The following is a 22,024-nucleotide window of genomic DNA, read 5'->3' as shown; positions in this document are numbered from 1 at the left end:
TGTAGGACTGTACCAAATTCTGGCGGTGGGAGCCAACTTTTCACAAATAAGTAAATTAGCAAATAAAAAAGATTATAAAGCTTTAAGCAGAACTAACAGCAAACCTTTTTTTAGTATTGGATAAAGTGAAGAGAGACTAGACCCCTGTCAGGTTTCTATTGCTGTCTGTGCCCCCTTTAGGTAGATTCTCCCTCCTTATTTGTCCTGGGACCGTTGTCACAGAGAGTGAAAGTGAAGGAGAACCCCAAATTTTGGGTTGCCACCAGAAACAAAATACGGGAGAAATCTTCCAATACGTTCTGGTAGCCCTGCTGATAACCAGGGAATTCTTTCACTTTGGGGGGATTTTTTCTCACTTCCTGTTTTGGCTATGAGACAGGAAGCAAAGAGAAATCTCCCAAATGGGACACAGATGACAAAAAAAAAATGACAGGGGTCATAAAAAGAAAAATCTGTATCTGAGGTTCTGCGTATGGGCTGTAAATTATACTGTATGCATGTAAGCATTTTTCCTAATGCCTAAATGCAAACAGTGTACAGCGCAAATGTTGGATTTTAATTGCTGCTTGCCTTCTAGCAACGGTAGGATGCTAGATGACGTAAGCCTCAGGTGTCCTAACATTAGAGGACACTAGGAAGCTTCTCTTAGCTTCAATACGACGCTAGGCAGCAGAAGCCACTTATGTCCTGGCTACAAAATCTGCTATGTGCCATCGTTGAGAAGACATCTGTACCCTAATAAGAAAGCTGTTTACACTGTAAGCATGTAAACATTGCTAAAACATTGCATGCATACAGAGCAATTTTGGTACACAATCTTGCTGCCATTTTCTTACAGTAAGATTCTGCATACTGGTAACCATAGTTTTATAAGGCAGTTTTGCATGAGTGCTTAACCACTTGCCTACTGGGCATTTATACCCCCTTCCTGCCCAGGCCAGTTTTCAGCTTTCAGCGCTGTCACACTTTGAATGACAATTGCGCGGTCATGCAACACTGTACCCATAGGAAATTTTTATCATTTTTTAAGACATATAGAGCTTTCTTTTGGTGGTATTTAATCACCTCTGGGTTTTTTATTTTTTGCTAAACAAACCAAAAACAACTGAAAATTTTGAAAACAAAACAGGTTTTTTCTTAGTTTTTGTTATAAAATTTTGTAAATAAGTGATTTTTCTCCTTCACTGATGTGCGCTAATGAGGCTGCACTGATGGGCACTGATAGGCTGCACTGATGGGCACTGATATGTGGCACTGATGGGCACTGATGAGGAGGCACCAGTAGGGGCCACTGATGGGCATTGACAGGCATCACTGACGGGCACTGCAAAGCAGCACTCATATATGGCACTGACAGGTGGCACTGTCTGGCACTGATAGGCGGCACTGATTGGCACTGTTAGGTGGCACTGACTGGCACTGATGCACACTGATAGGCAGCACTGACTGGCACTGATAGGCGGCACTGACTGGCACCGATAGGTGACACTGAAAGGCAGCTCAGATGGGCACTGATATGTGGCATTGATGTGCAATAGTAGGCACTGATATGTGGCATTGATGTGGCACTGATGGGCACTGGCAGGTGGCATGGATGAGCACTGACAGCTGGCATTGTTGGGCACTGACAGGTGGCACTGCTGGGGTACACCGATTACCGGCTCTCCTCTCCTCATGAGCTGTCAGCATGATGCTGATAACCGGCATTTCCCTATTTACTTGTGATCAGCTCTGATTAGACACAGCTGATCACTTGACCGAGCCGACATCTTCGGCTCTTTCCGTTCATCGGTGATCCACCGATCGCCACGCTGCGTGCTCCCAGAGCCGTAATATTAGTGCTTTTAGATCTGTTTATATTTTTTCTATCTTTTTTTAACTTTTTTTTATTAATCATATATAATTCCTTATCCATTTTTATGCTTACATAAACTCCACAATACAAAATTGTCAAAGAACAAGCACATTTGATTAAATGTAGTAAGTGTTGTTTAACCTTTTAAGAGGAATAACATTATATATATATATATATATATATATATATATATATATATATATATATACAGTATTTTCCGGTGTATAAGGCGACTGGGTGTATAAGACGACCCCCTAATTTTCCAGTTAAAACACAGGTTTTGGGCTATACTCATCGTATAAGACTACTCCCCTTCTGTGGCAACACCATTTAACCCCTAGCCTACAGGGCACTTATACCCACTTCCCCACCAGGCCAATTTTCAGCTTTCAGCGCTGTCACACTTTGACAATTGCGCGGTCATGCAACACTGTACCCATATGAAATAGGTGGCATTGATGGACACTGATGAGGAGGCACTGGTAGGTGGCACTGATGGGCATTGACAGGCATCACTGATGGGCACTGAAAGGCAGCACTGATAGGCGGCACTGATATGTAGCACTGACTGGCACTGTTAGGTGGCACTGACTGGCACTGATAGGTGGTACTGACTGGCACTGATAGGTGGCACTGATGGGCAGCACTGATGTGCACTGATGGGCGGCACTGACTGGCACTGATAGGTGGCACTGATGCGCGCTGATAGGCGGCACTGACTGGCACTGATAGGTGGCACTGATTGGCAGCACTGATAGGTGGCACTGATGGGCATTGGCAAGCATCACTGATGGGCACTGAAAGGCAGCACTGATACATGGCACTGATAGGTGGCAAGGACTGGCACTAATAGGTGGCACTGATTGGCAGCACTGATAGGTGGCACTGATTGGCATTGATAGGTGGCATTGACTGGCACTGATGGGTGACACTGAAAGGCAGCTCAGATGGGCACTGATATGTGGCATTGATGTGCACTGGTAGGCACTGATATGTGGCACTGATAGTTGGCACTGATGGGCACTAATAGGCGGTACTGATGAGGTGGCATGGATAGGCGGCACTGATGAACACTGATTGGCAGCACTGATAGGTGGCACTGATGGGCATTGACGGGCATCACTGATGGGCACTGAAAGGCAGCACTGATGCATGGCACTGATAGGCGGCACTGACTAGCACTAATTGGTGGCACTGATTGGCAGCACTGATAGGTGGCACTGATTGGCACTGATGGGTGACACTGAAAGGCAGCTCAGATGGGCACTGATATGTGGCATTGATGTGCACTGGTAGGCACTGATATGTGGCATTGATGTGGCACTGATGGATACTGACAGCTGGCACTGCTGGGGCTACACTGATCATCAGGGCACACTGATCATCAGTGCCCTGATGATCAGTGTACATGCCCCCTCCGCGGAAAGCCGATTACCAGCTCTCCTCTCCTCTGTCAGTGTGACAGCTCGAGAGGAGAGAAATGCCGATAACCGGCATTTCCCTGTTTACATGTGATCAGCTGTGATTGGACACAGCTGATCACATGACCGAGTTGACATTTTCGTCTCTTTCCGTGATCGTTGATCCGCTGTGTCTGAGGGACACAGCACATTGCCACGCATGCGAGGAGAATGGGAGGACGTCATATGAGCCAATCATGGCAAGTGATGTATTCTAATAATGAATACAGAGCCTGCTCGGATTGGCTGCGTCAGAGAGGCGGGCTGATGATGTCACAACTTCAGCCAATCCGAGCAGGCTCTGTATTCATTAATAGAATACATCGCTCACCGTGATTGGCTCAGCGCGGTACACTGTATGTAGCTGAAGCTACCGTACAGTATTACCGCACATCCAGCGGTTCTATTGTTGGGGCATGTTTTTAAGTAAAAAAAGTTGTCTTATACGCCGGACAATACGGTATATACACTGTATATACTGTGTGTGAATATATATATATATATACACACATACACATGTACACATACACACACAGTATATATACAGTTGTGCTCAAAAGTTTACATACCCTTGGAGAATTGGTAATATATTTACCAGTTTTGCAGAAAACATGAGTGAGCAGGAAACACACATTTCTTTTACTTCTTATGAAATTCATATTCAACTGTAGGGCATAACAGAATGGCAATCAGAAAACAAAACATGGCAACAAGTAAACAAACAAAATGCCCCCTGTTCAAAGGTATGCATACCCTTCATTCTTAATACTGTGTATTGCCCCCTGTAGCATCAATGACAGTGTGCAGTCTTTTGTAATAGTTGTCTATGAGGCCCCAAATTCTTGTAGGTAGTATACCTGCCCATTCATCTTGGCAAAATGCCTCCAGGTTATGCAAAGTCTTTGGTCGTCATGCATGAACTGCACGTTTGAGATCTCCCCAGAGTGGCTCAATGATATTAAGGTCAGGAGACTGTAATGGCCACTCCAGAACCTTCACCTGTTCCTGCTGTAACCAATGGAGGGTCAACTTGGCCTTGTGCTTAGGGTCATTGTCATGCTGGAAAGTCCAAGAGAGTCCCATGCACAGAAGAATGCAAATTGTCTACCATTATTTTCTGATAAAATGCAGAATTCATCTTCATCATTCATTCATCAACTTTCACAAGATTCCATGTGCCTTTAGAGCTCACACTCCCAAATCAGTGAACACCACCACAGTGAGGATGTTGTTCTTGTCACTATAGGCCTTGTTGACCCTTCTCCAAACATAACGCTTATAGTTGTGATCAAAAAGCTCTATTTTAGTCTCATCAGTCCAAATAACAGTGTGCCAGAAGTTGTGGGGCGTGTCAAAGTGTTGTTGGGCATATTGTAACTGGACTTTTTTGTGGAAATGGTGCAGTAAAAGCTTCATTCTGGCAACTTGATCATGCAGCACATTTTTGTTCAAGTATTGTCATCTTTTCCAGAGCAGCCTGTATTTCTCCTGAGATTACCTATTGGTTTTCCTTTGAATCCCAAACAATTCTTCTGGCAGTTGTGGCTGCAATCTTTCTTGGTCTACCTGACCTTGGTTTGGTGTCAAGAGATCAAGAGAAGTTTTCACTTCTTAATAAATGCCAGTATTTATGCCAATAAATATTCAAGGCTGTGGATATCTTTTAAAATCCTTTTCCATCTTTATAAAGTTCCATTACCTTGTTACACAGGTCTTTTGACAGTTCTTTTCGGCTCCCTATGGTTCAGTATCTAGCCTGCTCAGTGCATCCACGTGAGAGCTAACAAACTCATTGACTATTTAGACACAGACACAGAAACTGCGATTTAAAAAGCCAAAGATGTGGGAAATTATGCTTTAATTGCCAATTTAACCTGTGTTTATCACCTTGTGTGTTTGTACCAAAGACAAACATTCCAGGGTATGTGAAATTTTGATCAGGGAGATTTGGGTGATTTCAGTTATCATTGTGATTTTAAAAGGAGCCAAAACAACTGTACGATAATAAATGGCTTCATATGATCACTATCCTTGACCACTTGCCTACTGGGCACTTACACCCCCTTCCTGCCCAGGCCAATTTTCAGCTTTCAGCGCTATCTCATTTTGAATGACAATTGCGCAGTCATGCAACATTGTACCAATATGACATTTTTTATAATTTTTTTTCACTCAAATAGAGCTTTCTTTTGGTGGTATTTATTCGCCCCTGGGTGTTATATTGTTTGCGCTATAAATAAAAAAATTGAAAAAAAAATTGAAAAAAAAAGTTTTTTTCTTTGTTTCTATTATAAAATTTTGCAAACAGGTAATGTTTCTCCTTCACTGATGTGTGTTGATGAGGCTGCACTGATGGGCAGCACTGAAGGGCACTGATAGGCAGCACTGATGAGGTGGCACAGATGAGGTGGCACTGATAGGCAGCACTGATGAGGTGGCACTGATGATGCTGCACTGATATGCAACAATGATGGGCACTGATAGGTGGCACTGATGGACACTGATAGGCGGCACTGATGGGTGGCACTGACTGACAGCAGTGACTGGCAGTACTGCTGGGCACTGACTGGTGGCATTGCTGGGCACTGACTGGTGGCACTGCTGGGTGGCACTGCTGGGGGGCACTGATGGGCACAGATGGGTGGCACTGTTGGGCACAGGTGGGCGGCATTGCTGGGCACTGCTCATCAGTACCCTGATGGTCAGTGCCAATCCATCCTCTGACAATTGCCGGTTATCGGCAGTACTTTCCTCACGCTGTGACAGCATGAGGAAAGTGCAGCCGATAACCGGCAACTGCATTTACCCGGTGATCTGCTGTGTCACTGGACACAGTTGATGATGTGGCCTTTTAACACATCATGTGATCAGCTTTGTCCGTAGGACACAGCAACCACAGAGATCACCGGGTGCGTGCCCCTGGGGGCATGCGGGAGAGCGCATTCTGGGAGGACATCATATGACGCCCTCCCAGAACTGGACAAGTGCGCTGTAGCCGTTATTCGGCTATAGCGTGGTTGGCAAATGGTAAAAGTGGTAGTATGTTCTTTTTGTAAACGTTTACCTACATATAACTTATAATAAAGCTTACTTGTAGGTAAAATAAATATCTCCTAACTGTGCACCACTTAGGAGATATTTGCTCTTTCTGACAGCCGGTGCATGTACTCTGAAGGAACGGCATCCCAGTGCCATTCCTTCAGAGCACGGTGCTGTGGTCCAGGACTCCCGCGCATGTGCGGGAGTGACGTCATCGCGGCTTAGCCAGTCAGATGGCCAGAGCTCCTGAACCTGGAAGGAAGACTGGGGGAAGATGGAATCCTCTGCATCTTCCCGTTTTTCAGGTACGTTTTACTTTCGATTTAAATAAAAGACAGTTTTTTTGCACAATAAGTTAGTCATACTTTCAACATTATGCCAAAATGTCATGATTTCTGCCAGGGTATGCAAACTTTTGAGCACAACGGTATACTGTACATATATTGTTTATAATTATAACCTTGATATTTGTTCAGGTGGAACTATAGTGCAGTGTGTCAATAATATTAAGTCACTGGTCACGCTGTTGTAATTTAAAATTGTGAGATTTGGGTGCAATTTCAGGTTCAATTTCTAAAGACTTTATTGCTACTTCCATTATATTCTAGGTATGCAAAATTGCAACAAAATGCAGAAAAAGTAATGCAAGAACTACTTTAGAAATCGCACTGCAGCAAATTGCACATTAAGGCAGTCACATTCATTAGATGCAATTTCAATTCCCAAATCGCACGAGTATGACCGGGCACTAAGGCTCGGTTCACACTTGTGCGGGTGGAAGCCACTGTAGGACACTTCGTCCTGCAGCTGCAACCACTCACACGCAAAACACAGGACCTATGGGCAGGTGCCATTAATCTTAATGGTATGCTACCCACACTGGAAATCACACCCGCACTGGGATCCTCACTGCTGCGATTTCTGGAAAGGTGCAGGGACCTTTTCCCTGTGTTTTGTGAGGCACAGCAGCCCATTCAAATGAATGGGCTGCCGTGCCCACGCAAACACAGCCCACACACCACGCAAAGGTGTAACCTAGGCTCACTCAGCATTTGGGGCAAACCCTAAACTGGCAGGGGTGCTTACAACAGATAGCTTTTATTCATAGTTTAAAAAAAAACATTTTACTGCAAACCCTTAGCTGAAAACACTGCCGCATGATTTCAAAGAACAAGCAGAGTTGTCACCCTATTAAAAGAAGTGAAACATGTTGACATACAGCTCAACAGGAAACAAGACTATGTTTCATGTAAGATTAAAAAAAAAACCAGAAATATATGTATTAATGCTGGTAACAGATTTCATCATATACAGTATGTCATTTTTTATTGTGCCCATAGATCAACTTAAAGATAATGAAAAAGTAGCAATGAATTATGCTCCCTATCCCTAAACCCAGTCTTGTTTACAGTGAAGTTTGGTACTGATTATTTTCCCATATTATAGTATAGTCTAACTGATTTTAATTCATTAATACTATGGACCAATCCTCTTAATTCACGCAAAGCTGGAAACATCTTAGTATGGATTTACTAAAAAGAAGAATGTATTAACCAAGGGCTGTCACTGTTTTATAATCCATTTGATGTACAGATAACTACAGAATGATTCAGGTATTCAAGAATGCCAGTAAGGTGTACTCACAAATTGACAATGAAAAGCTTTTTACTCAAGATACTTATGATCTCCTGGCTCTGATGGTGGCTTCAATCGGAGTTGTAGGGTTGTGTACCAATTCATTAGTGCTGATTCTGTATTGCAGATTCAAACCATTAAGAACTCCAACAAATCTTCTCTTGGTGAATCTCAGTTTCAGTGACTTTGTGTTCTCACTTTTTGGGCTCAGTTCTATTTTTGCATCATGTGTAAGCCGGAAGTGGATCTGGGACAAAGCAGGATGCATTTTTGTTGGATTGTGTGAAAATCTATTGGGTAAGGTAATTTTGTACTGTAATCTGACAATTATTGCAAGATGTAGTTTATTAATTTAGTAGTTGTATGTAACACTTACATAATGTGTGATAACAATTTAGCTACTAGCCTGGGGGGGGGCAGACTAATATTGCTGACTGAGAAGATTCACTCACCCTGCACATAGGGTCCCTTCCATACGCATGCTCATCAATGCCCTGGGACAAAGAGACAGCTGCGTTCAGGTGAAATCAACCGTAAGGCAGACCCTGACTTAGAGATGAGCCGTGCAAAGTGTGCAATGAATATACACTCACCGGCTACTTAATTAGGTACACCTTGCTAGTGCCAAGAAAATATCCCCCACACCATTACACCACCAACTCCAGCCTGAATCATTGATACAAGGCAGGATGGATCCATGCTTTCATGTTGTTTACGCCAAATTCTGATCCTACCATCTGAATGTCACAGCAACGAGTCTGCGCATTCTCCTCTGACATCAACAAGGCATTTTCATCCACACAACTGCAGCTCACTGGATATTTTGTCTTTTTTGGACCATTCTCTGTAAAGCATAGAGATGGTTGTGCGTGAAAAACCCAGTAGACCAGCAGTTTTTGAAATACTCAGACCAGCCCATCTGACACCAACAACCATGCCACATTCAAAGTCACTTAAATCCCCTTTCTTCCCCATTCTGATGCTCGGTTTGAACTTCCCTCTCCACCTATCCAGCATACCTCTACCACCTCACTCCAAGTGACAGAATGGGGTCCTGCTGAGCACCTAGCATGTGCCTCATGCCTGCTCACACTTAACTCCTCACATTCTCTTCTGTACCATGTGGCTAGGCTGAGGGTCTCCTTAGCACAGATTTGAAACCAACCGCTAGGGAGAAAGTTCAATCACTGACCCTGTCACTACTGGAGGACGTCTTACCTTGCCCTGGTACCTCGCTTCACAGCAGGCTGCTATTTGCATGACTTAAGACCTTGGTTAGCCGTGGCAACCACTCTCCTCAGAGTTAACCTCCCATAGTAGGTTTACTTCATATTCCTGAAACTCTTGGGCAATTGTGGCTTTCTACAGCATTGGATGATCCTACTTGAGTCACCTGATCTGTATTCAGTTGAATAATGCCACAATGGTGGCAAACATGAATCACGGAACAGTTAGAAGCCTTGACATGGCAAGTGAGGTAGATTGGATCTTGTCCTGAGCAGAGCTTCACGTTCCAGCCTTGAATGTGCTTTAACTGACCCAAGTTAATTTAGCTGCCATTTGATCCTTCATGCATGCCTTTAAGTAACTTCAGACCAGGCTTGGTGAACCATTTAACAAACTTTACTTAGCATTAAGTGCAAAGACACAACTCCAATTTACAATTTACAGTCTAATGCAAAATCAATAAGCATCTGATTAGTGGCTGCCCAGACATACCTTATACTGGTGATAGTCCATTTGGCACTCCCAAAAAAAAGACAATGTCTTCGGGTGGACTGAAAGGCCCAGCAGTCCCCCTTCGCAGATCAGTATTATAGCATCTCTGAAACAGGCTGACAAACCAAAGGATGAAACATAACCTTAAGACTCAGGTATGTCACAGGGCTGCAGTACTCGGCTTTCCCCCCTTATATTAGCAGCACAGGTCAGGTATACTGGGTCCAAGAAGCCTGGGAAACAAAACAGAGTGGTCCTACAAGCCCATGTTATGGCATAAAACCATTTGAGGACAGCTGTTGTCTACTCACATGGTATAGGGTGCCTTCACTTTGGCTCCTGACAGCACCAAAGGGCCAAACATAACCCATATAGTATATCTACTGCTAGACAGGACTGCCAGAAACTGCAGGCTTACTAGAGGAAATGGTTGATGTGGACATGCTGCAGGTGTGGTTGAAGACTGCATATATGCTGCAGAAGGCAATGAGAAATCGGGGACATGTTACATGAAGCTAGAGATCACTCCTATTACCCCTTTACAAACCAATGTTCACACTATAGTCTCTTGGGAACCAAAGGCTATACAACAAGAATCAAAGGCCTGCATGTGGCCACCAGGGACTTAGAGCATGCTTATCCAAACATGGGAAAAACACACACACACTCCATGCAGACATGGACATGAATACAAACACTACAATTGCTAAAACACTGATGTTAGAAAATGTACATTGAGTATTTGGGTCAGTTCAGTGTTGCCTTATGTGCATATCTGTCAGAAGCTAACAATTCAACTTTTTGTTTCACAGGCTGTGTGTCAATCTTTACACTTACTGTTGTGGCGTACGAACGATATATCCGAGTGGTATTTGAAAAAGTTGTTGATTTCCCTTGGTCATGGAAAGCTATCACTTCTGTCTGGTTGTGTTCCATGGCCTGGACTTCAGCACCATTAATGGAATGGAACAGATATATTCTAGAACCCCATGGACTAGATTGCTCCTTGGACCGGGTATCAACAGAGACGAGCCAATCCTCTTTCATTCTCCTTTCATTTTTAGCTTGTTTTGTTGCCCCAGTGAGTATTATGATTTACTGCTATGGCTACATCCTATACTCAATCCGAATGGTGAGTAATACTTATAAATTTTTTATACACACAATTGTACCCATAAATGCATGTGTGAAATCCTGGGGCTGTTTGAATTCTTCCAGAGCTTGTTATATCTCTGCAAGGACAAAATGGGCTACTGGCCAAATAAATCTATACAGGGGTATGGGTTTTCAAAAGTCAAAAAGGATCTTAACAAAATCTGCACAATCGCAAACTAAGTGTATTGTGTATGGGTGTGTATGATGGGAGCACACGATGACTGAAAATTTCTCTGCATCATGAAAAGATCAAAGGGCTCACCTGTGGATTACATTGCTACTATACAGTCATTTTTTGCATGTGTTGAAAAGGAAGACAATTGACAAGGTGATGCAATAATAATTCATTAGAGAAATACAGAGTCACTAAAAGGCTTTTAATAAGTAACTATTTAAGATGTAAAAATAGTGATTCCAAAACAATGTGATATTTAATTATGAACTGAAATGTTTAATTTAAAGTAGACCCTTGTTCCAATCTTTACTTTGAATAGACCCATGTGACTTTATATACTTTGTTTGCTCCCAGCCGACATTCTGCCCCACTTTCATGCATTTTTATGTTTTGTATTGAACTCTATGAGCTTATCATTTTTTTTAGTATGCTGACATCTAGTGGTGGTTTTAAACCACTGCAGCTGGTTATCTAATGTGATTTTGGTATCTTCCTGTGTCCTCCCCTGCACTTTAGGAATAGTTAGTTTAGTCTTAGCTGGATCCTCCCTACTTCTTCCATGTTCCCCCCAGTCTAGACTTGGGCAAAATGATTCTTTTTAGTGATTTGAAACATTTGGATCAGTTCAATTAAATGATTTGAATCACTGAATCGCATCACGACTCATTTCCTCCAAGCTAAGCTAGGATCATGAACTCCAGTCCTCTGATGCACTCAGTACTTAATTCATCAAATGAGCACTCCGCAGTTCTCCAGATTCAGAGTTGTTTTACATATACATTTATAACAATTGTCTTGCTGGTTCCTCACACACATCTCATGATACAAAAGAGAATCTTTTGTGCTCTCTGGAACTCTGAGTCATTCACAGAATCAGACCCTTGTTGCCCCACACAGAAACCTCAAGATACAAAACAGAATCCTTTGTGCTCTCTGAGACTCTGAGCCATTCAAAGACTCAGAGTCTTGCTGCTGCTTCACATACAGCTAATGATACAAAACAGTGTCTTGTGTGCTCTGTGATTTATTCAGAGACTTGGAGTCTTGCTGGCTCACACAGCTAAATATGTTATAGTGAAAAATGTGTGAACTGCGCTTAGGTAAACAAAAAATGAGAATAAATGAAAACCTTAAAAAGCTGGAAACACACTATGAGATATTATCATAGTCACAAAATACATAGAACAAGTGTTGCGCTAATTCATAAAAATACATATGTGCTAAACATCAAAAATGTACATCAAATACTAAATGCCCTAATCCGCAAGTGCAATGCAAAATATACTGTATAATAAAGTCTCAAAGGCTGGAATAGTAATGGATAGTATGCCACTCCAAATGACAGCTGTAGGATGGGAATATTTCCCAGAAAAACAGAAGGATCCACCACCATAAAACACCATGCAAGGCTTGCCAGAAATATATGACCTTCTGGTTAAAGAAAGGTCAACATGCGCATTATTCACAGATCTTAATGGTAATCATCAGAGGGTAGAAGGCAACATATTTGTAAAGGGAATCACTTTGGGTGGGGGGCCCATGGAACCCAGCTCACTTTGGAGAAGTGGGGAGACCCCTGTCTCAGCTCCCCATATCCCTCTTATGTGTAAATCAACCTGTGCCTGTTAGGGGTACAGGGTGATCTGTCCTAATATTGTGTGGGCTTTGTCTCAGACTGTGTAGACATGTTTAGGAGATAGGTGGGGTGGGGGTTGTTAATTGTTTAATGTTATGTGGCTGCATCCCATTGTTCTATTGTTTGTCTTGCTTGGGTATCTGGGGTCCCTTACAATATTCATCTCAGAAGAAGCTTGGGAAAGATTTTACAATTACATATCCATCCCATTGACATATCAAAGATAAAACAAAAAACTACACATGCAGAGTTTTTTTAATCTTTGATACCCCATTACTGGGGTGGCTACAAGTCATTTTTAGGAGGGGGTGGTCCTTTTTTCCAACTCTGATTCATTTTTTCATTTTTTTTATTTTTCTGACATGTTGGTGTAATATCTTTCACTTTGATTTTATCGATTGCACTGAGTAAATACAACTGGATAAAACAGAAAATGTCTCTGTCTTCATTTTAGGCTGCAAAGCAACACAATGTGATTATTTTAAAGGGGGGGGGTATTCTTTTCTATACCCACTGTACAGTAAGTGTGTTTGTGGACACAATCATTTAGCTTGATCATTGAGGGACAACAACCACTTCAAACTAGGGGGCTACCAATTGTGACATGATGGAATGTTTACATCCAGTGATTAAACACATTGGGCAATGCAAGCTACTGTGATGTTAGCATGCATGTGAGGGGCAGACACACGTAGTGACAGAGGACATGGGAAGTGTGAATCATGCAAAAACCAATACACTTGTATGCTGTCAGTACCTATGGCTGAATTGAGAACTTTATTTGTGTTTTGATTGTTTTGATCACATTTGGTGATGGTCAAACAATTGTTTTGGTTATGGGCTGGCACCTTAATGTGATGGCAAGATGGTCAATTTTGAAGGTGTGCTGGACTTTCAGGTGCTTTGTATAGAACCCTTTGATGTCCAGAAATGAAACACATTGGAAGGGAAAAATATTGTGATGCCGTTACACATGAGGGGCGGCCATGTGCACTGACAGAGGACAGTGTGAGTGGTGTAGAGCCCAATACACTTGTATGCTGTTAGTTCCTAGTGCTGTGTTGAGCATGTTATGAGTACATTAAAATTGTTTTAGCTTTTCTAGTTTTATTAAAGATCCAATTTTATGCTATGATCCTCCTCCTGTGCTTTTTCTTGAGGGGGTCATGTGGTTACATCTAAGGAACCAGAACATAATATACTCTTTATTCTCTGCATTATATCTCAACGTTGTTTGACCATCTTTATATAAGAGGTCAAATTGATCCAATGAGTGATTTTGAGCCACTGGGGTTTAATTCTGGAGATTATGAAGCTCAAGCACTTTATGACCTAATGCACACTGCAGCTGTCAAACACCTGTTGTACAGGCACTTGACATTTTTTTTCTGCCCCTCTATTTTAGCCTATGTGTCCAAGTATACATAGGCATTTAGAGGAGTTTAGAGGCAGGCGTGTTTAGGGGAATAAACTTGAATGCACCAAAATTGCATTCAGGAGAGGAGCTCTTGGGCAGAAAAAAACAACCGAGGCATCTGAACACACCTAAACACATTAGCAAAAATGCAACTTACTAGGTGCCTTTTTGAAGCTGCTTTTCTCCTGCTAGAAGGAAAGCGGGTACAAAAGCCCCAGTGTGCTAGAAGCTTATAGCACAAAGAGTGATAGCTTTCTCACTTGTCAAATATGTAGAATGTATTAAATGGACAATTTGGTCTTAATATATTGCACTGTGTCAATTTGTACTGAATTTGACGATGATATAGCAAATCTATGGATTCATGTTTTTTTCACTTATCAGAGGGCCCTGCTCCTTAAAGCTTATAATCTAAAAGGGGAGGGTCAAGTGATACAAAAGGTAATAACTGTGGGGGGTGAGCTGATGTAAAAATAAAAGTACAATTGTTAGGTGGAGACATTATTGGCTTCTCTGAAGAGAGAAGTTTTCAGGGATCGCCTAAAAGTGGACAGAGTAGGAGATAGTCAAACAGATTGTGGTAGGGAGTTCCAGAGGATAGGAGAGGCTCAGGAAAAGCCCTGAAGGTGAGCATGGGAGAAGGTGACAAGGGAACTAGAGAGCAGGAGGTCTTGGGAGAACCAAAGAGAATGATTTGGTTATTTTGAGACTAGGTTAGTGATGTAGCAGGGGGCAGATTTGTGGATGGCTTCATAAGTTATTGTTAGTATTTTGAATTTAATTTGTTACGTGAGTGGCAGCCAATGGAAGGATTGGCAGAAAGGGGTGGCAGACATTGAATGGTTGGTAAGGTGGATGAGTCTGGCAGCAGCATTCATCATAGACTGAAGAGGGGATAGCCTATGTACCAATGAGCTGGGAGTTGCAGTAATCAAGGCGTGAGATGACCATGGAGTGGACTAGGAGCTTTGTTGAGGAGGTTGAGGAGGCAAGCTTTGAAAAATGTTTGGATTTGGGGTCGAAAGGAGAGTTTAGAGTCCAAGATTACACCTAGCACCTCGGCATGCAGGGATGGGTTGATAGTTGTGCCATTGATCTTGACAGAGAAGTCAGGGTAAGGGGTATGTGGGGGAGGAAATATTAAGAGCTCAGGTTTGTATAGCTTGAATTTGAGGAAGTGATGTGACATTCAGATTGATATGTCTATTAGTAAATTAGTGATGCATGAGGAGACTGATAGAGTGAGTTGAGGGGTAGAGAGAGAGATTTCAGTGTCATCAGCGTAGAAATGACAATAAAAGCCATTGAAGGCTGTCAGCTGACCCAGGGAGGAGGTGTAGATTGAGAATAGGAGACGTCCAAGAAAAAAACCTTTGGGGATCCCCACAGAGAAAGTAAGAGGAGAGTTGGCAGTAGAATTGTAAGTGGCACCGAAGGTGTGATGGAATAGGTAGGATGAGAAGAGCACAGTCACGGAGACCAAAGTTGTAATTTTTTTTAAGGAGGAGAGGGTGGTCAGCCATATCAAAGGCAGGCTTAAAGTCCAGAAGTAGGAGTACAGAATAGTGTACATTGGTTTTTGCTGTTAGTAAATTGTTTGTGGGTTTTAGGAGAGCGAATTACAGACTGAAAGGGATCAAAAAGGTTATTATTAATACTTAGTACAGTATAAAACCAACGGTGTGAGATAACCCATAGAAATCAGAATTTACCCTTTAAACAGCCCACAGAAGTCAGAACAGTGAAATATGACTGTTGATTGGATTCTTCACTGTAGTGTACTTGGATTAACCATTTGCCCTCCAGAGGATTTACCCCCCTTCCAGACCAGGCCATTTTTTGCGCTACTTTAACTGACAATTGTTTTGTTTGCTAACAGTGCTCCTCCCTGTCGGAGATCCTCGGCAATCACTGGGCGCCCGCGAGAAATCACCGGCCGGGACCCGGTGATTGACAGCCGCGGCCATGATGGGTGGCATGGGTAGGGCGCGCTCGCACGTGCCCCCTACCTGGAAATGCAAATATATATACTGTATATATGTGATTTTGCGTACAGCTGCCTCCCTGTAGCAGTATTTCTGCTATGGGGCAGAGCTGAAGCAGATAAAATGAACTTGTACAGACATAAATATGAAGCCTGCTGTTTCCCCTCATAAAAGCTTGTTGCCTAACTCAAAAGCTAGTCTGGAGTTCTGGACTACATACCTGTTCTGGCTCAGTAAATCAGAACATGCTTAAGATGGAGGCAGCCAGGAAACTAGCATTTTCATAAGGAGTTCAGCAGTGGCAGCCTCCACATTTCTCTCAGTTCAGGTAGACTGCAGGAAAACAATTCAATAAATCAATCAATGGTAACTGTTTACCTGCAAATGATTTGTATGTCTATTAATTAATTTCTGAGATTTACACAGCAGGCAAAACGTGCGACCGGACTTTACTGTCGTTAGGTCTCTTCCTTGCCCCCAGCTTCTAATTGGACTGTGAAGGAGAAACAACATATTGATGAGCTGCTATCCTTCAGTCAGCATGTCCCTTGCTGGAGATGAGCACTGCAGCACAACTGATTGGCTGCCCCTCCTTCTCCTAATCTAAGCTTGGTTGTGCAGAGAATTGCAAGAGGCTAATACTGTGTCAGATTCATATACACAAATTGATAATGGCATAAATTTGTGGGGTTATTTAATCTGTTTGAAATTCAGCTTTAAAGCACAGCTCCAGGAAATTTGAAAACTCCTCTTTGCAGTGGGACTTTGCCCACACTGCAAGGACAGTTGCTCATTTAGGTCTAGGGAACATAACAAAGATGATTTACTTATCCGATCCTCCAGTCCACTGTGCAGCTAGAGCAGTTCCTGCGGTGTCACCTTCATGCTCCATTGGTCTAAGGCAGTGTTTTTCAACCTTTTTTGTGCAAAGGCACACTTTTTTCATGAAAAAAATCATGAGGCACACCACCATTAGAAAATGTTAAAAAAATGTACCTCTGTGCCTATATTGACTATATATAAAGTAATTCTCTTGAATAGGAATCAAACACAAAGAAATTATTTTATAATTACTTTATTATGAAATAATAAAGTATTTTATAATTGGACCCGGGGGCCGGACCAAGAGTAGATGAATGATGTGTATGTGTCATCCATAGTAAGTATAGTAATATTCCCCCATAGTAAGCATAGTAATTAATCCCCCATATAGTAATTCATCCCCCATATAGTAATTCATCCCCCATAGTAATTCATCCCCCATAGTAATTAATCCCCCATATAGTAATTCATCCCCCATAGTAATTCATCCCCCATAGTAATTCATCCCCCATATAGTAATTCATCCCCCATATAGTAATTCATCCCCCATATAGTAATTCATCCCCCATAGTAATTCACCCCCCATATAGTAATTCACCCCCCCTATAGTAATTCATCCCCCATATAGTAATTCATCCCCCCTATAGTAATTAATCCCCCATATAGTAATTCATCCCCCATATAGTAATTCATCCCCCATATAGTAATTCATCCCCCATATAGTAATTCATCCCCCATAGTAATTCATCCCCCATATTAAGTCCCCAAGCCCCCCCTGTGTCAATTCACTTACCTTTGCTCCGCGCGTTCCTCTCGCCGTTCCGGTGTAGCATGAAAATCTGTCTCCTATGAGGATTTGTCCCCCTCGACGAATCTGCGCATGTGCCAGTTTCAGGCATTAGCAGCCGATCGGCGATCTCCGGCACATGCGCAGATACGTCGAGGGGGACAGATCATCCTGACAGTATCACGCTCCGCGGGCCGGATTAAAATTTCCGCCGGGCCGTAGTTTGCCCATTGCTGTTCTAATGATTGGTCTATTTGTGAGCCGAGGCCACATGTTACGGATGAAATTGCAATTTTTCCCACGGCACACCAGACAATATCTCGCGGCACACTAGTGTGCCGCGGCACAGTGGTTGAAAAACGCTGGTCTAAGGTCCTGATGTCATCAAAAATGATGCAGCATCTGAAGCCCTGCATTGGATGTGTTGATGCAGAGGGACAGTCCACCACCAGAGCATGGGGGAGCACCTTCTACAGGGGGAGCAGGGATCAGGTAAGTAAAAGTGCTTTTACTCTCCCCTAGAATGAACAAACAGTCAATTTTTGCAGTGCAGATGCAGCCCCACTGCAAGGGATAATTTTCAAATTTCCTGGAGTTGGGCTTTATCAAAATAAGGGTTACAGTGTTAGCTTACTATTACCATTGGAAGAATGTCTTAGTTGTAGTAAACTGATTGAAATACAATGGCAATCAAATATATCTATTGTTTTCTTTTGTATGTTTAGCTTCGAAAGTTACAAAGTGTTGAAACAAGTCATGTGCTCAGACTTTTGCACTATGAAGTAAAAGTGGCTATAATGTGTCTTCTGATGATTTTGGCCTTTCTTCTTTGCTGGATGCCTTACACAGTGCTGTCTTTTCTGGCAATGAGTGGCCATGGTAACATGATTACCCCAGCAACAGCCATTGTGCCCTGCATTTTGGTCAAAATAGGTGCTGCAACAAATGCAATCATCTATATACTAACAAACAAAAAGGTAAGCAACATTCCTTTATATGATTTTACATATCTTCTTTTATCAAACTTAGTAACTATAGTGCTACCTTCAAAATAGCCGCTTGTATGTTTTCCATGGGTTTACCCTTGCTTTGCCCTACAGCCAGGTACAGTGTATTTCTTCAGCTCAACACACACACACACACACCTCCGCTCGTTGTCTTCAATGACCAGTCTAGGGGATGTTTTGTTTTTGGAGTTTTATTGTAGAACTGGGGATAGGGATGGGGAATTGTAGTAGGATACTCCAAAATTAGAACTAGACAGAGCTTTGGCACACAACTCCCCTCAGTCAGCTTACTGAAGAACCAGGGTAACTCTCTAACTTCAGGCCCTCAGGTCGACACACCTGTGGCTGCATGGCAGCAAGTGCCAGGGGAGGCAGTCTGCCTCCATCCTGGCTTGTTGCAATCCACTCCTGGGAAAGACCCTGAACCCATGTGCACTTAGAATATAAATACCACTCCCATCATGCAATGGGACTGCCTTCCCCTGCAATTGGCCAGGGCTGTATCCATCTTCATGCTGTTCATTTGCCTAGCCCCTACCCATGTTCTGGAAGGCTCTCATAGCTTCCTGAAGGCAGGCAGAACTCAGACAAACTCCAGCAGCACCAGAGTAGCATGAGCAAACCTAATCAATCACAGCAGTCTGTTAAGCAGAATACCACACTGAATTTACTTGACAGCCTCTCTGGTAGAACAAAAACGCAGCTATGCTGAACCTAACTATACATAGGATAGTATAGGCTCCGTCCTCGGGCCCCTTCTCTTTTCCATCTACACCTCCTCCCTTGGCCAACTCATACACTCTCACAGCTTCAACTATCACCTCTATGCCAACAACACACAAATCTATCTCTCAACCCCTCGCCTCACCCCGAATCGCAAACCTACTAAACAACATATCAGATTGGATGTCGCTCCACTTCCTTTAACTGAACCTCTCCAAAACCGAGCTCCTAGTCTTCCCCCCAGCCCGCACACCACCCCCCATTGACTATCACGTCCAACAATGCCACTATCAGGCCCGCCCCGCAGGCCAGAGTACTTGGTGTCATTTTGGACTCCAACCTATCCTTCCAGCCCCAAGTCCAATCATTAACAATTCATGCAGACTCCACCTCCGCAACATCGGCAAAATCCGCACGTTCCTAACTCCAGAAACCACTAAACAGCTCATCCACTCCCTCATCATATCACGACTCGATTACTGCAACTCCCTCCTCACTGGCCTTCCTCGCCACAGGCTATTCCCGCTTCAGTCGATCCTGAATACGGCAGCCAGACTCATTCACCTTACCAATCACTCCGTTTCCGCCACCCCCCTCTGCCAATCCCTCCACTGGCTTCCGATTGCACAACGGATCAAATTCAAAATCCTAACACTGATGTACAAAGCTGTCCACCATACTGCCCCGAACTACATCACCGACCTGATATCCAAATACCACCCAACATCGCTCCTCACAGGACCTCCTACTCTCTAGCTCCCTGGTCTCCTCCTCCCATGCCCGCCTCCAGGACTTCTCCAGGGTGTCACCCATCCTATGGAACTCCCAGCCCAATCAGACTATCACCTACTCTCCTCTCCTTTAGGCGTACCCTGAAAACCCACCTCTTCAGGGAAGCCTACCCCACCCCCAGCTAATTTGCCGACCTCCTCCACTCTTCCTACCACTCCATCCCCCACAGCTATCTCCTCCTGTACCACTCTCCCCTCCCTCCTAGATTGTAAGCTCGAAAGAGCAGGGCCCTCAAACCCCTCGTGTATCGCATTGTATTGTAATTGTACTGTCGCATGTTCTGTCTCCCTTTACAATGTACAGCACTGAGCGAACTGTTGGCGCTTTATAAATACTGTATAATAATAATAATATCCTAGCACCTAACTAGGAGGGTGCTACATAACTATTACCACTGCATACAACCTAATGAAATGTCAGAAAGTACAGGATGTTGGAATTCCCCAAAATGCATGCTAAGTGTTGTCCAGGTTTACTAGCTTTAAAGTGAACCCTTTGCTTTGTCCTTCATGGGAAAAGCTCAGGTTTACCTTATACCATATATATCTCTGCAGCTGATCCACTAAACAATCCCTTGACACCACCATCAACAAAGTGTCCTTCTCTTGTTGCTTGATTTTCTGACTATAAAACAGTCTAATAGTACAAGCTCTTGAGGTGTAAAAACTATGGCACCACCTAAAAAACCCTTTAATTTGTACCAGATGAATTAAGAGCTAACCACAGCTATAGCAGCATGAGCAGCTGTTTTAGGGCTTGGGAGTGGGATTTTACTGTTGTGGGTTTAGTAACAATGTAAGCTTAACCAGATTCAGATTGGTGTCTTTCATATGCAACATGTCTTTTATATAGGTGCATGATGTTGGTATTCTTTGAATTTTATTTTAAACAAGGATTATTAAATGTGTATGCAGTAAAGCATGCTTGTTATACTCACTGTAACCCCCTGGTTCACATCTATGCGGCCGTGCGGGCCACGTTTTGCACGGACACGAGAGCCCATTCATTTGAATGGACTCCCGTGCCCGTGACATGCAGGGAAAGATGTTCCTGCACTTCTTTGGAAAATGGAGCCTGCTTGGGAAACTCGGTTCCCAGTACAGTTGCATTTTCCAGTGCGGGCGGCATGCCATTAGGACTAATGGCACCAACCCGCAGGTCTGCATTTCTCTGTGCGGGTGGTGCGGCTGCATGGATTTTCGTGTGGATCCACAGCAGCACTATCCGCACCGATGTGAACCTAGGGTAAAACCTAAAGAGTTAATCTTCTGAATTGTGTAAAAAGGCTGTCATCTCTGATCCTCCCCATCTTCAACAGTCCCCAATCCATCTGCTGATATTACAGAGCCCTAGGAGGCACTCTGCACATGTTTAGTTTGGTGTGTATTGCTAGAGATTTTTTTTGGGGGGGGGGATTTGGAGGGTGGATGGTATCAGCACAGGGCCAATCAGCACTGTCCAGACATGGGGTCAGGGGTCATGCAGCCTCACAGGATAGTCAGAGGAGAATGAAAACTCCTACAAGTACACTGATAAAAGTCACAAGATTACTAAATACTGCTGATCAGAAAAAGTATTTAGCAGTTTATATTTACTAAAATAATTGCATTTCCATGTTCTGTGTGCTGTGGGAGACCAGATATAGTGAACACAGGGTCCTGGGTTTAGTAACACTTTAAGTTTAACTTTACTCATACTGAGAATAAAAACGTGTATACATTAGGAATGTAATTGCAAAATCACAATAGATACCAATATCTGCATTCTATAATTTTCCTCCTTCCTCTGTGCTATATGGGAGGGTACAGTACAGAAAT

The 22,024-nt window shown here is 43.1% G+C and overlaps 1 protein-coding gene across 1 annotated transcript in view; it reads left to right on the top strand.

The window, feature by feature from the left end:
- The first annotated feature begins 7,958 nt into the window (after window positions 1-7,958).
- The window catches only part of LOC149473695 (opsin-3-like), a 96,766-nt gene continuing 82,700 nt past the window's right edge, over window positions 7,959-22,024 (top strand). Inside the window, exons 1-3 of the mRNA XM_089674811.1 lie at window positions 7,959-8,286; window positions 10,521-10,840; window positions 18,411-18,662. Of these exons, the coding sequence (XP_089530937.1) occupies window positions 7,959-8,286; window positions 10,521-10,840; window positions 18,411-18,662 (900 nt within the window). The remainder of the gene's footprint in view (window positions 8,287-10,520; window positions 10,841-18,410; window positions 18,663-22,024) is intronic.

Source organism: Staurois parvus, unplaced genomic scaffold, assembly GCF_062004578.1.
Source record: "Staurois parvus isolate SC_StPar_1 unplaced genomic scaffold, SC_StPar_1.0 ptg000012l, whole genome shotgun sequence".
Lineage (NCBI taxonomy): Eukaryota > Metazoa > Chordata > Amphibia > Anura > Ranidae > Staurois > Staurois parvus.
The sequence above is the reverse complement of the archived record's forward strand: the minus strand, read 5'-3'. Positions and strand labels throughout refer to the sequence as shown.